This window comes from Ranitomeya variabilis, chromosome 4 (assembly GCF_051348905.1).
Source record: "Ranitomeya variabilis isolate aRanVar5 chromosome 4, aRanVar5.hap1, whole genome shotgun sequence".
Classification (NCBI taxonomy): Eukaryota; Metazoa; Chordata; class Amphibia; order Anura; family Dendrobatidae; genus Ranitomeya; species Ranitomeya variabilis.
Window position 1 is genome coordinate 145,779,977 of NC_135235.1, and position 14,862 is coordinate 145,794,838.

Genomic DNA, 14,862 nt, shown 5'->3' on the forward strand with positions numbered 1-14,862 from the left:
AATAAAAACTTGAAATAGATCACTCTGTTTCTAATGACTTTATATAATATATGAGTTTTACTTATAGAAGAACTGAAATAAATTAACTATTTTATGATATTCTAATCTTGTGAGAAGCATCTGTATTTTTGTATATACAGTATATAAATATAATAAGTAACATAAGGTACCTTTACTAAAAACTAGAGGACAGAAATGTCCTGATTGGTGAACACCTTGTCATGGTGGAATAATTTTTCACACTTTTTTATTAAAAACATGTACTAAGTACCCTATGTTATTTATACTTCCTATCACTACTTTATTACATACAGCAGAGTATATATTTATTTTCTTCCACTTTACTAGAATGCAAAGAATGAGCATGTATTTATAAATGCAAATTGTCTCCTCAGAGAGGAAGAAGACTAGAACTCTAGCGAGACCAATTGGAAGTAGAAATTCTACAAGTCAATAAGCATCTTTTAAAAAACCTTGCTAAATGACTTGGGATAAAAGACTAGCCAGAATCTCAACTTGCAGACACATTTTGTTTTGGGGTGTTACCCCTCATATTTATATAGTTACATAGATAGTACGGTTGGAAAAACCAAATGAGGAATGAGAAAAAAGATAAAGGAAACTGTAAAGGTACATCAATAGTGCATGATTAATAAATACAATTTATACTAAATCTATTTGCAAAAAAAAGCACACATTTCACAAACTACTCAGTTACTTCTGCTATACAACAAAGTACTACTGGTTAGATTATGTTATAACATTTTTTAAAACATACCAAGATTGTCACTACTTTCAACGTTAATCCTTGCAGATCATTATCAAGTCGTTTTTCTTGTAAGCTTCCATTTAGGCCTCGTAAGGAATCCCAGGTTGCCAGCTAAAACAATAGTAAAAAACAATAATTTGAATTAAAAATCAAAGGTTTTCTGGAAAATAATCTTGATAAAGTATTTAATGACATGTCAATAGGTCATAATAAAATACCTATCATGGACTTCTGTTCTATGAGCCTGCCCCTCACTGGCATCTCAGGCTAAAGCCTTATGTGAATGGCTGTATTATAGATTTGAGTTGTATAGATCTGCAATAAAGCAGCCACAGAAATCTAGGAACACTATAACTGTATGCATCTGATTGTAATGCATTAAATACCCGTCACGCGATATTATAGAGTAATTTAATCCGAAAACATTACTTGTAAGGAAGAATACAGCAATGTACAGTGAGAACAAGCAATGGCCCTAAGAGTGTCTATAGCCTAATACTGTGAATCCACCCTGTAAGGATTCTATCTGCCTCAAGATATGCTCAATGCAAATGCGGTCTAAGGGCTCATACTCATCTGCGTGAAAAACGAACAATTGCAATCTGCTAAAAAATCAAATTGCACTTTATTATTATTATTATTATTATTAGACATTTTTCTAGCATCATTTATTCCATGGCGCTTTACATGTGTAAAAGGGCAAATATAGACAAGTACAATAAACAAGAGCAGAAAACAAGGCAACACAAGTACAGAAGGAGAGATGACCCTGCCCCCAAGGGCTCACAGTCTACAGGGGATGGGTGAGGATACACTAGGAGAGGGTAGAGCTGGTTGTGCCTCGGTTCAGTAGACTGAGGATCACTGTACGCTGTAGGCTTGTCAGATGAGGTGGGTCTTCAGTTTCTTTTTGACTAATGCAACATGACATTATAGCTAACCAATACATTTAAAGGGATTTCTGCTTTTTTTCTCTGTTCTGTTTGCTATGGATCCACTCCATACCTTGGCAGATCAAATGGACAGATTGACAGTGATGATACAAGACCTGTTTGTGGAACAGTGGTCCTTGGCCTCATCTCATAAACACCTGCAAAGCGAGCTTTCTGACACAGTAAAATCATTGCAGAGTGACTGTAAGCACTCTAACACTGTTGATGTCTCATTGCACTCTCCTGAACCTACAGTCAAGCTCCCAGATACCTTCTTCGGGGAGAGGAAGAGATTCCATATTTTTTAATGTGAGTTTCAAGCTATTTTTTTCTCTTAGACCCCGATCTTCTAGCGATGAGAGTCAGCAGGTGGGGATAATAATTTCCTTACTGTGGGAGAGACCTCAGTCGTTGGCTTTCTCTTTACCTGCTTCTGCCCCTGAACATGTGTTTGTGGACAGATTCTTTGAGGCTTTGGGACTGATTTATGATGAACCAGACTGAGTCAGGGTAGCAGAGGACATGATCATGGGTCTCTCCCAGAATGAACTCACGCTGAACAGTATTGTGCTGAGTTTAGGCGGTGGTCTGTTGAGGTGTCTTGTGGTGACTCTGCTCTGAGATGCCTGTTTGAGAGAGGACTTACCGATCATCTCAAGGACGCGCTGGCCCTTCATATGCCACTCAGTTCCATGGAGGAGGCCATGACCCAGGCCATTCGTATGAACTGGAGGTTACGCGAGAGAGGAATTATCCAGTGTGAGATTCCTGTATTGCCTGCCAAGTCTGAGGTGATGTCATTCAAGGAGTAGAGGAAAGATCACGTGATGGGAAATTATGTTTTTATTGTAGGGATCCGGGACATTGGATGAATGACTGGCCCTCTCTCCATCGAGTAACAAGCTGCCGAGTCTGGGTGATGGTCTAGGAGGTCATCCGGAATGTACTGCTATTAAAAACTGTATCTCTGATAGTCTACGCAAAGGTCACATCCATCCCTCTGTCTCACCTGTGGCCGCGGGGTTCTTTTTTGTCAAGAAAAAAGATGGTTGCTTACGCCCGTGCCTCGATTTCCAGGAACTAAATAAAATGAAGATAAAAATACCTACTCTCTCCCACTCATTCCTGATCTCTGTAACCAATTATAATACTAATAATAATATATACTCGCATAATATATAATAATACTCGTATATACTCGAATAATACTCACTTACTTGTGTCCGAGAGTGAGGACTTTTACTGACCCCTTGCAGTTTGTGTACCAGCAGAGATTGGGGTGGATGATGCTGTAGTGTCTCTGCTACATACAGTACATTAATTCTTGGACAATGATTGATCTGTAGTTCGCGCCATGTTTTTTGACTTCTCAAGTGCTTTCAATACCTTACAGCCACCCTTACTACATAATAAGTTGACTGATATAGCGGTAGATGAGGGGATGGTGAACTGGATAAAAGACTACCTGATGGACAGGCTGCAGTTTGTAAGGATGGGGGATGTGGTATCTGGCAGTGTACGGAGCAGTGTTGAGCCCCTCGGAGTACAGTGCTGTCGCCCTTCCTCTTCACATTGTATACAGCTGACTTTCAGTATAAATCAGATTTTTGTAACCTCCAAAAATTCTCAGATGATTCGGTGATTGTGGGGGGCATTGTTGGAGTCCGGGGGGAGGAGGAATATAGAAGGTTGTTTTGGACTTTGTGGATTGGTGCCAGACTAATTGTCTAGAACTAAATGTAAAGAAAACCATGTAGTTGGTGATAAGTTAGAGAAAGAAAAAGGAGGATTACTTGCCTATCAATATTGCTGGCCAGGAGGTTCAGATTGTTGAGAGCTACAAATGGTTCACTTTGACAGTAAACTCGATTGGAGGTGTCATACAAAAAAGGTTTACAAGAAGGGAATGAGCAGACTGTACTTTCTTCGGAAGCTCAGGTCATTCAATGTGTGCAGTAAAATGCTGGAAATGTTCTACCAGTCCCTTGTGGCAAGTGCCATTTTTTTGCTATCTTATGCTGGGGCAGTAGTGTGCGAGTATCTAATGGTAAAAAGCTCAACAAACTTATCAAGAAGGCAAGCGCGGCTGTTGGCCTCCATCTGGACTCTTTTGAGGAAGTGTTGAAGGATAGAATTCAGAAGAAGTGTAGGGCTATAATGATCAATATTACACACCCACTATACGTGCTGTTCTTGAAGCAGAAGAGCACATTCAGCAGCCACCTAATCCTACTAAGGTGTAAGAAGGAGAAATTCAGGAAATCGTTTGTGACTACTGCTATGGGGATGTCTAATAATTTCCTAAGGGTGGTAGATAACAATGACTGATTTCTGGTATACTAATGTCAATTAACAGTGACTTATATACCTGAACTACCCACATTTATTTGTTATGTAATGTTGGTATACTTGTGCAAGATTTGTGTCCTAATGTTTTATGTACTGCTGTTTGTATTGCTGCTGTAATACTGTAATTTCCATCGGGATCAATAAAGTGTATCGTATCATATCGTAATTGTCTGGGGCTAAGTGGTTTTCCAAACTTGATCTCAGGGGAGCATATAACTTTATTCGCATTCAGGAAGTGGATGAGTTGACAATGGCATTTCTCACCTCCGAGGGTCTGTTTGAAAATTTGGTCATGCCCTTCGGTCTCACAAACGCGCCAACATTGTTTCAGAATTTCATGCATGATGTTTTTTCTGATTTTATCGGACGTTTTATGATTGTATACATGGATGATCCTTGTTTTCTTGCCTGACAAGGAATCCCACATTCCCTTATTTACGTACTGTTCTTCACAGGTTACCGGGAAATTCTCTGTTCGCTAAACCCGAGAAATGTTTGTTTTGTGTCCAGGAGCTTTCCTATCTGGGGACCATCCTTTCTGCCAATGGGTTCTGCAACTTGGTGTCACCTGTGCTGCTGTTCTGTGGTGCTTCTCTGTGTACACAGTCTCACTTCCCTCTCCAGCTCCCTCTGGTGGAGGATGCGCTATACTGCACCACAGCAGCATGTCATCCCCCTTCTTTTACCCATATATTTTATTAAATTAAAAGTAAAAAAGCAAATGTATACTCACCTGTCTGATGAAAAGATAATCCACTGATGCCCATGTCTACTGTAAAAGACAAAAAATATTATACCACCATATTCCTAACCTGTCCAACGAGAAGATAATCCATTTGTCTCTTGATGAGTCTAGCTCTGCTACATCTAGATGGCATTCTGAATGTTGGCATGTTGCAATAATTTAGCCCACCATCCAGCAGATACACTGAGCTGTGTGACTGTACAGCATCAGTCTCTTGCGGTGACGTGAATAAGGTGAGCGGAGTTCATTGCTGTTGAACACTGTTCACCTCACTGATGCCACCGCTAGGGCGTGAGGATATTAATATCCTGGGAAGCTTCATGTTTATTACCCCTTTCCCAGGAAATAATAGCCCCCAGCTGTCAGCTTTACTTCAGCAGGTTATAAAAATTTCAGGGGACCTCACTATATTTTTATCTTTAATTTATTTATTTATGATGTAAATACATGTACAGTAAGGTTCACTCGCAAAGTAATGCATATATTATTCACTTACATATTTCTTCTTATCTATCTATCTATTGAAGAATATTTGGTTAGAAAACTTTTTAAATGACAGAGAATTACTCTATGAAAAAACTGCAAAACTGTTAAAATTGCACTGCATACAGATTACATATGCATGTCATGTGGATGTCTTATGGATGCTAGATGTGAAAAATCACATTGTACTCGCATTACATTTGCATGACACACGTCTGACTTTTCAGAAACAACATTGCACCGATTTTGTTAACGCTGTTGGGTATGAGCTCTTAGACTGTCTCAAGTAGTATTCCTAGATTCCTAGCAGCTAGAGATCATTTATCCATGTTTTATAAAATGTATTAATAATATTTTGTTCAAGAGATATAAATAGGAATAGACTTGCTGTCTCCAAATCACTGAGAGATAAAATTTTGGCTTTGACAAAACTTTATGGACACATATGGATTGCTTACAGTTTTAGTGCACTTCCTTGACAGAAACACAATAAAAACTCATGCGTTTTTTACATGTAGATTTTCATCTAATGCAATACTATGGGGAAAACCCAGACATAAAACTCAGCGTACTTGTAAGACAAATTGAGTTGTTGTGAACACAATGTTAAAATCAGCCCAGTAGGCATGACATTACTATAAATCCCATCAGCTTTGCAGGAACCGCAAGACACTTTGTTTTTGAGCAGCAAAAATATGTAGCATCAAAAACTAACAAAAAACTAATTGTGGGAATTTAGCCTAAGGGAGGATACTACCATAATTCGGCAATCAACAGAGAATAAAATTATTTTTTCTTAGAAGTATATTGAAAACAATAGGCCATTCCAAGAATAGGAAAGTATCACCATTTAATGTTTGTCCTACTGTAGTATAATTTATCAAAAACATGGGGATGTACAGTACTAACCCAATAAGGATAACATTACATACAGAGGAGAAATGCTACTTACTATACCACTTACTATAATTAGGTGCAAAGAAACCCGTTCCTTTTTTGTTTTTTAAAGACGTTTTTACATAAGAGAAGACTAAGATTTTACTACAGAACAATGCAATGACAAATATTCTATATTTGTTTCTGCCTTTTAAATTCAAAGTGAAACAAATATTAAATCATAACCTAACCCCGATTTCATTTTTCAGAAACCCCTCTGACTAAAATGATACAGCTGTCATATCTTTATGGGCTAGAAAAGCACCTTCCTAACTGCAAACAGAATATTAACTGCAAACAGAATATTATATAAATCCACCATTTTTTGCACAAAGACAAGAAATGCTGAGCAAAACAGTCCATCAAAAAAGAAACAAAAACGTCAAGATAATTTTACGGTTTTCTGTATTTCAATTCAACCGTAAATTCACAGTACGCCTTTCATTGCAGGAATGGGAATAACCTCCATTGATCAGAAATAAAAGGGACCTAACAAGTGCAGAGAGGAGGAGAGATAGGAAATAATACAATTCTTTACTTGAAAGCCTTCATCTAAATCCCGTTGTTCCAGATCACTTTCTTTACGCATAAAAATATGAAGCTTAGGCTATCAATTGTTTGTTACCATGATATGATTGTATGGGCTATCTTTTAACTGTTGATTTCCTTTATATAATACTTCTCAAGTAACTCATTTCTAACACTGACAAGCAGAAGGTACTGCCATTCTTTGATAAGGAAGCCAGGGATCACACACTTTGCTAGAATCAAGAATTTCCAGCTCTGTTCCAGCACAATCAGAGGTAGATATGGGTTTCATGGCTTTTCAAACTTCTCACATGAAACGGTTCAGTGTCCAAATAGCTTCTTGTAGAATACTTTCACTTGTCACTGATTTAGGAAGAAACATTTGCTCAAAATACTTCTGAGGAGTTTCAGTTGATTTTCAATGTCTGGACTTTGAAAAAGTAGTTTACAAAAAAAAGCAGATAAAAAATGTGAGATGCAATACAGTTTAAAGGACAAACAGAACCAATAAAAATGGAATTAATGTTTGGTGTAATAAAAACTTAAGTCATTCTATGAATTTTTGGAGTTTTTCATACTTTATACCTTTAATGCTTTTTTCCACACATTTTATAGTAACAATACAATAGATGAGATCTCTAAAATCTTGTTATCACATTGAGTTTTCTCTTTGCATTTTTATAAAACACTCAACAGCTCAGAAGAGATAGGAGATGGGGCAGACTACTGGCAGTAATGTGCTGTAAGGGTGGCTCATAGCCTAGGCAAAAGATAGTCAGACCAATGAACATTTAAAAAGGTCCATTTGTTTATTCCTTCTGATGATCTGATGTCAAGAAGGAACTATATTTGTGCATTCTCTGAAGAGAGTGATGGAAGCAAAGGGGAGCAGTTTGATCCAGTGGGGCATTTTGAAGTCTGGGCATGCACGTATGTTCCCAGATAGGTAGAAATCATGCACATGCTAAGCACTGTGTGCACTCCGGAGGGCAGGGGGAAGCAACTATCAGTGAGCTCCACTGATGTATTCAAACAGGAAAGGGACAGAGAAGCTTGCAAGGTATAAAACACTCCAAGGCTGCAGAAGAGAAACAGTTAAAAAATAAACAAAAAATAGCAGCAATGAGTAAAAAGTACATAGGTGGACATGAACCTTAAAGAATTATTTAATTTTTTTTTTAGATTTTTATTGCTTCTATTTGTCTAATAAATTAATATGAATTATACTAGTGTATTTAACCAAAATACTGTATGGAAAGACTAGATGAACAAATAAGATTATTTGACTGTACTCAGCCAGAATTCACAAATTAGAATGAAGGTGATTAAGCATTGTTAATACAAAGATGTTTGCGATGCAGAGACATTTGAATAAAGGTACCTTCACACTAAACGATATCGCTAGCGATCCGTGACGTTGCAGCGTCCTGGCTAGCGATATCGTTGAGTTTGACAGGCAGCAGCGATCAGGATCCTGCTGTGATATCGCTGGTCGTTGGTTAAAGTTCAGAACTTTATTTGGTCGTCAGATCGCCGTGTATCGTTGTGTTTGACAGCAAAAGCAACGATACCAGCGATGTTTTACAATGGATGTTTTACAATGGTAACCAGGATAAATATCGGGTTACTAAGCGCAGGGCCGTGCTTAGTAACCCGATGTTTACCCTGGTTACCAGTGTAAAATGTAAAAAAACAAACAGTACATACTCACCTTCGTGTCCCCCGGCGTCCGCTTCCTGCACTGACTGAGCGCCGGCCGTAAAGTGAAAGCACAGCACTGCGGTGACATCACCGCTCTGCTGTTAGGGCCGGCACTCAGTCAGTGCAAGAAGCGGACGCCGGGGGACGCGAATGTAAGTATGTAGTGTTTGTTTTTTTACATTTTACACTGGTAACCAGGGTAAACATCGGGTTACTAAGTGCGGCCCTGCGCTTAGCAACCTGATGTTTACCCTGGTTACCCGGGGACCTCGGCATCGTTGGTCGCTGGAGAGCTGTCTGTGTGACAGCTCTCCAGCGACCAAACAGCGACGCTGCAGCGATTGGCATCGTTGTCTGTATCGCTGCAGCGTTGCTTAGTGTGAAGGTACCTTAAGACTTTGCTGCATCTGCAAAGTGCACTAGAAGACATGTCTTCTGATGTACCTACCAGACACAGCAGTAAAGTCTCATTCAGATGCTCCTGCATCACAAACATCTGAATGAGGTTTTACACTGACTGAGCAGAGCTGTGTACCTAATTGTATTATGTAGTCTTTGTATCTAATCCTATCATGTGTGTTACAGTCCACTGAGTTGCATATCTAATTCTAATATGCTAAAGAGTAAAAATTGGAATAGCACAAATCCACTAGTTATCTTCATGTGCAAAGCCCAGACAACCCGTCCTTGGTTGTTTCCTGTCAATATTTTTCACAAAAGCAGGCAGCACTCCATAGTCTTTGGGACAATATGTAGGTGTTTATTAAACCCACATCTCCATGCAACGTTTCGGCTCAACTGAGCCTTTCTCAAGCAGTGAACAAACCCTTTTCCAACATATATATAGGGACATATCCCTTTCATCCCCTTAATCTAGCCATTCCGTGAATCCCATTAGTTTACATATAATAATATCTCATCATAGTGTGTCAGCAGTGTACTATTAAAAAATACATTGAATAGCTCATTTATACAGTGACCTGTCATACCTTGGAAGAGACATACCAGTAATGGAGGGGCAGCATGTTATCGGCGTACCAGGGCCGCTAATGCGCATGTCAGAGCGCTTCTATGTACGTAATTATCACATGTATGGAGGGAGGCCAATAGGAGACGCTAGGATCCATATGACGTCACGCGCCTGCGCAGTAGCGCTCAAAGTCTCCATCAGGCTACTAATATAATGGCGCCCGTGACTGGGTATACCGGTCCCATAGTAACGCTATTAAGATCATAACATGATCTATAATAAGACCATATCTTACGGCGCATGCGCAGTGCGCCAGTGAATGTAGTTGATTCCCTAACGAAGATGGAGACTTTGAGCGCTACTGCGCAGGCGCGTGACGTCATATGGATCCTTGCGTCTCCTATTGGCCTCCCTCCAAACATGTGATAATTACGTACATAGAAGCGCTCTGACATGCACATTAGCGGCCCTGGTACGCCGATAACATGCTGCCCCTCCATTACTGGTATGTCTCTTCCAAGGTATGACAGGTCACTGTATAAATGAGCTATTCAATGTATTTTTTAACAGTACACTGCTGACACACTATGATGAGATATTATTATATGTAAACTAATGGGATTCACGGATTGGCTAGATTAAGGGGATGAAAGGGATATGTCCCTATATATATGTTGGAAAAGGGTTTGTTCACTGCTTGAGAAAGGCTCAGTTGAGCCGAAACGTTGCATGGAGATGTGGGTTTAATAAACACCTACATATTGTCCCAAAGACTATGGAGTGCTGCCTGCTTTTGTGAAAAATAATTCTAATATGCATGATACAGTCTACTGAGCCATTAATTTAAACCTATGAAGTGTGACAACGTCCATTTATCTAATCCTGTCATGTGTGGTACAACTGATACAATTTGCTGATCCGTGTAGCTAATCCTATCATGTGTCATAGAGTCTGCTGAGCCATGTATCTGATCATGTGTGATACAGTCTGATGAGCCATATATCTGATCCTATCATGTGTAACCCTAGTGCCAACTAGCAGAATCGGCACTGCCAGATGTCCTCACTGACGCTGTCCATGTGTCAGCATCACATTGCCATCACCAACAAATTGGCTTGAACTGTCAGCCTAAACTTCATTCTACCTTATCTTTTTTGCAAACAGTATGTTAGAGACATACCCCAAGCGACTTGTAGCTGCAATCGCAGCAAAAGGTGGCCCAACAAAGTATTAACTTAAAGAGGCTGAATAATATTGCACGCCCCCACTTTTCAGTTTTTTAATTTCCACAAACATTTAAAATAAGCAAAAATGTTGTTCAAATTCACAATTGTGTTCCACTTGTTGATTCTTCACCAAAAATTTACTTTTGGCATCTTTATGTTTGAAGCATCACATGTGGGAAAATGTTGAAAAGTTCCAGGGGGCTGAATACTTTTGCAGGGCACTGTACCTGGCTAAGAGCACCAGGGACAAATTTGTAGACCTGAACAAGCAGGAAAGCAGCTTGGTGACATGCAACAACTGTTGAGAAACTTTTGTTAGAATATGGAAGAAAAAAAAGATGATTGTCAATCTTCCACAGTCTGGGGCTCCATGCAAGATCTCACATCTTGGGGTAAGGCTGACTCAGAGAAATGTCAGGAATCAGACAGAACTACACAGAAGGACCTCATCAATGACCTGAAGAGAACTGGGACCACAGTCTCAAACATTACCATTAGTAACACACTTTGCCGTCATGGATTAAAATCCAGCACAGCAAACTAAAGTCCCCTTGCTCATGCCAGCACATGCCCAGGCCTGTTTTAAGTTCACTAATGACCATCTGAATGACTCAGAGGAAGCATGGGGGAAGGTAATCAGATGAGACCAAAATAGAACTTGGAGGAAGAAGAAGGATGAGTTCAACATCAAGAACACTGCCCCAATTGTGAAGCATGATGGAGGAAACAACATACAGTACATATTTTGGGGGTGTTTTTCTGTAAAGGGGACAGAATGATTGCACCTTATTGAAGGAAGGAAGGATGTATGGGGTCATGTATCGTGAGATTTTGGCCTACAACTGCTTTTCCCTATAAGAGCATTATATGTGGGTCATGGCTGGGTCTTCCAACATGATAATGACCCGAAACACACAGTCAATGCAACTAAGCAATAGCTCCATAAGAAGCATTTCAAGGTCCTGGAGTAGCCTAGCCAGTCTCCAGGCCTGAACCCAATCGAAAATCTTTGAAAGGAGATGAAACTCAATGTTTCCCAGTGACAACTCTGAAACCTGTTAGTTCTGGAGAATATCTGTATGGAGAAGTGGGCCAAAATCCCTGCTGCAGTGTGTGCAAACTTGTTCAAGAACTACAGGTAATGTCTGACCTCGGTAATTGCAAACAATAGTTTCTATGCTAAATATTAAGTTCTGTATTTCTATTGTATCAAATACTTATTTTATGTAATAAAATGCTAATTAATTATGTAAAAATCATACAATGTGAACACAAAGATCTACAACTTTTTCTATGTACACAAAATGCTTTTTTCTCTCAAATATTGTTCACAATTTTATCTAAATCTACTGTATGCTAGTAAGTACTTCTTTGCCGAGATCATCCATCCACCTGACAGGTGTGCTAGGCCTTATGGAAGGAGCCAGCAATTCCTGCATGATGTAGGCACTGATGCTATGGACTGGCCTGCCCATTCCTCAGATCTAATGCCAATCGAGCCCATCTGGGACATCATTTCTCATGTCTTGTTCCATTCACTAGCACCACATTGCACCATAGACTGTCCAGGAGTTGACTGATGCTTTAATCCAGGTCTGGGTGGAGATCCCTCTGGAGAACATCCGCCACCTCATCAGGAGCATGTCCAGATACAGTAGGGAGGTTATACAGGCACATGGATGCCACACACACCAGTTAGCATAATTTCCTTGTCTTGAGGCATTTCCACTGAAGTTGGATCAGCCTGCAATTTGATTTTCTACTTTGCGTTTGAGTATCATTCCAAATCCAGATCTCCATGGGATATTAAATTTGATTTACATTGATCATTTTTATTTTTTATTGTTCTCAAAACAATCCACTATGCAATGAATAAAGATTTGCAACAAGAATATTTCATTCTCTGATATCTAGAGGGTGGTATTTTTGTGTTCCCTCCATTTTTTTGAGCGGTGTATATATGTACACCATATGTACATACAGGGGTTGGACAAAATAATGGAAACACCTGGAAACATCAACAAAAGTTAGTTTAATCTCTTGTAGGTCCATCTTTTGTGGCGATTACAGCCTCAATTCTCCGAAATATGGATTCATACAAGGTGTGAATTGTTTCCAAAGGAATTTTAGCCCATTCTGCAGTTAAAACACCCTCCAGTTCTTTGAGCGACGATGGTGGCAGAAATCGACGTCTAACTTGAATCTCTAAAATCGACCATAAATGCTCAATAATGTTGAGGTCTGGGGATTGTGGGGGCCAGATGAGATGCTCAACTTCATTAGAATGTTCCTCGTGCCATGCTTTAACGATTCTAGCTGTATGAATTGGTGCATTATCATCCTGAAAGATGGCGTTCCCCTCCAGGAACAGTGCTTGAACCATTGGATGCACTTGGTCACCCAAAATGCCTAAGTAATCTCGGCTGTTAATTCTTCCATGAAGGGATATCATTGTCCCAGGGGATCTCCACGAAATAGCACCCCAGATCATCACAGAACCTCCACCATGTTTTACAGTTGGGAGAAGGCAGTCTGGATGGAATGCTTCTTTCAGCTGTCTCCAAACCTACACTCGGCCGGAGGTCGTAAATAGGGTAAAGGATGATTCGTCTGAGAATTTCACATGTTTCCACTGCTCGAGGGACCAATTCTGGAGGTTTCTACACCACTCTAAACGCTTGGAAACATTTGTCATTGAGAGCAGCGGTTTTCTAATTGCAGCTCTTCCGTGGAATCCAGATTTCTGCAGCTCCCGACAAACAGTTTTCGTGGAAACTGGGTTCTGTAGGTGTTCATTGATCTCCGCAGTGATTTTCTGAGCCGTGGTCTTGCGATCCTCTCTCACAATTCGCTTTAGAGTCCGACTGTCTCTCTCAGTCAACTTTGACTTTCGGCCGGACCTGTACTTTGCTGCGGATGTTTTTCCTTCTCTTTCAAATGCAGTCATTATTTTGGAGACAGTACCTCTTGACACGCCAAGCATTCGGGCACTTTCTGTTACACTAGCGCCTGCAATACGAGCACCTACAATTTGGCATCTTTGAAAATCCGAGAGGTCTGCCATTGGTATCAGGTTCTCATCAATGTTCTTACAATTATGCAAAACAAACAGTTAATTTACATACACATATCACACAACACAAATAATCAACTACAAAACATTACCATATGTCACGGTTTGAATGTTTATCACATGTTCGAAGATTATGATGCCAAAACATTAGGTGTTTCCATTATTTTGTCCAACCCTTGTATATATATGCAGTTATGTGAAAAAGTGACCCCTTCCTGATTTCCTATTCTTTTGAATTTTTGTCACACTTACAGATCACCAAACAAATGTAAAAATTTGACAAATATAACACAAGTAAAGACAAAATGCATTTTTAAATGAAGGTCTTTATTATTAAGGGAGAAATAAATCCAAACCTACTGGTCCCTGTGCAAAAAAGGGATTGCCCCTTAAACTTAATAACTGGTTGGGCCACCTGTAGCAGCAACAACTGCAATCAAGCATTTGCGATAACTGGCAATGTGTCTTTTCCAACACTCTGGATGAATTTTGGCCCACTTACCTTTGCAAAGTTGATATAATTCAGCCACATTGGAGGGTTTGCAAGCATGAATTGCTTTTTTTAAGTTCACGCCACAGCATCTTAATCAGATTAAGGCCAGTACTTTGACTAGGCTACTCCAGAGTCTTAATTTTGTTTTTCCTAATCCATTCAGAACTGTGTTTTCAGTCATTCTCCTGCTGCATAACCCAAGTGCGATTCAGCTTGAGGTCATGAACTGATGGCCAGACATCTCCTTCAGGATTCTTAGGTAGACAGCAGAATTCATGGTTCCTTTTACCACAGGAAGTTTTCCTTGTCCTGAAGCAGTAAATCAGCCCCAGACCATCACACTACCACCATCATATTTTAGTGTTGGTATGATGCACCTGATGTAATGGGAATTACACCTTCCAAAAGTTCAACTTTTGACTCATCAGTCCACAGAGTATTCTCCCCAAAGTCTTGGGGATCATCAAGATGGTTTCTGTTAAAACTGACATGAGCCTTTATGTTCTTATTTCTCAGCAATGTTTTTCTTGTTGGAACTCTGCCATGCAGGCCACTTTTGGCCAGTCTCTTTCTCATTGTGGAGTAGAGTTGAGCGACTTTTACTTTTTTAGGATCGAGTCGGGTTTCTCAAGTCGGGTCGGGTGAAATCGGCCGATT

The 14,862-nt window shown here is 39.8% G+C and overlaps 1 protein-coding gene across 2 annotated transcripts in view; it reads right to left on the reverse strand.

The window, feature by feature from the left end:
- The window catches only part of GRID1 (glutamate ionotropic receptor delta type subunit 1), a 2,026,904-nt gene that overhangs the window by 369,708 nt on the left and 1,642,334 nt on the right, over nt 1-14,862 (reverse strand). For both annotated transcript variants that reach the window (XM_077259310.1, XM_077259311.1), the window contains exon 9: nt 779-880. In XM_077259310.1, coding sequence (XP_077115425.1) covers nt 779-880 — 102 coding nt within the window. The remainder of the gene's footprint in view (nt 1-778; nt 881-14,862) is intronic.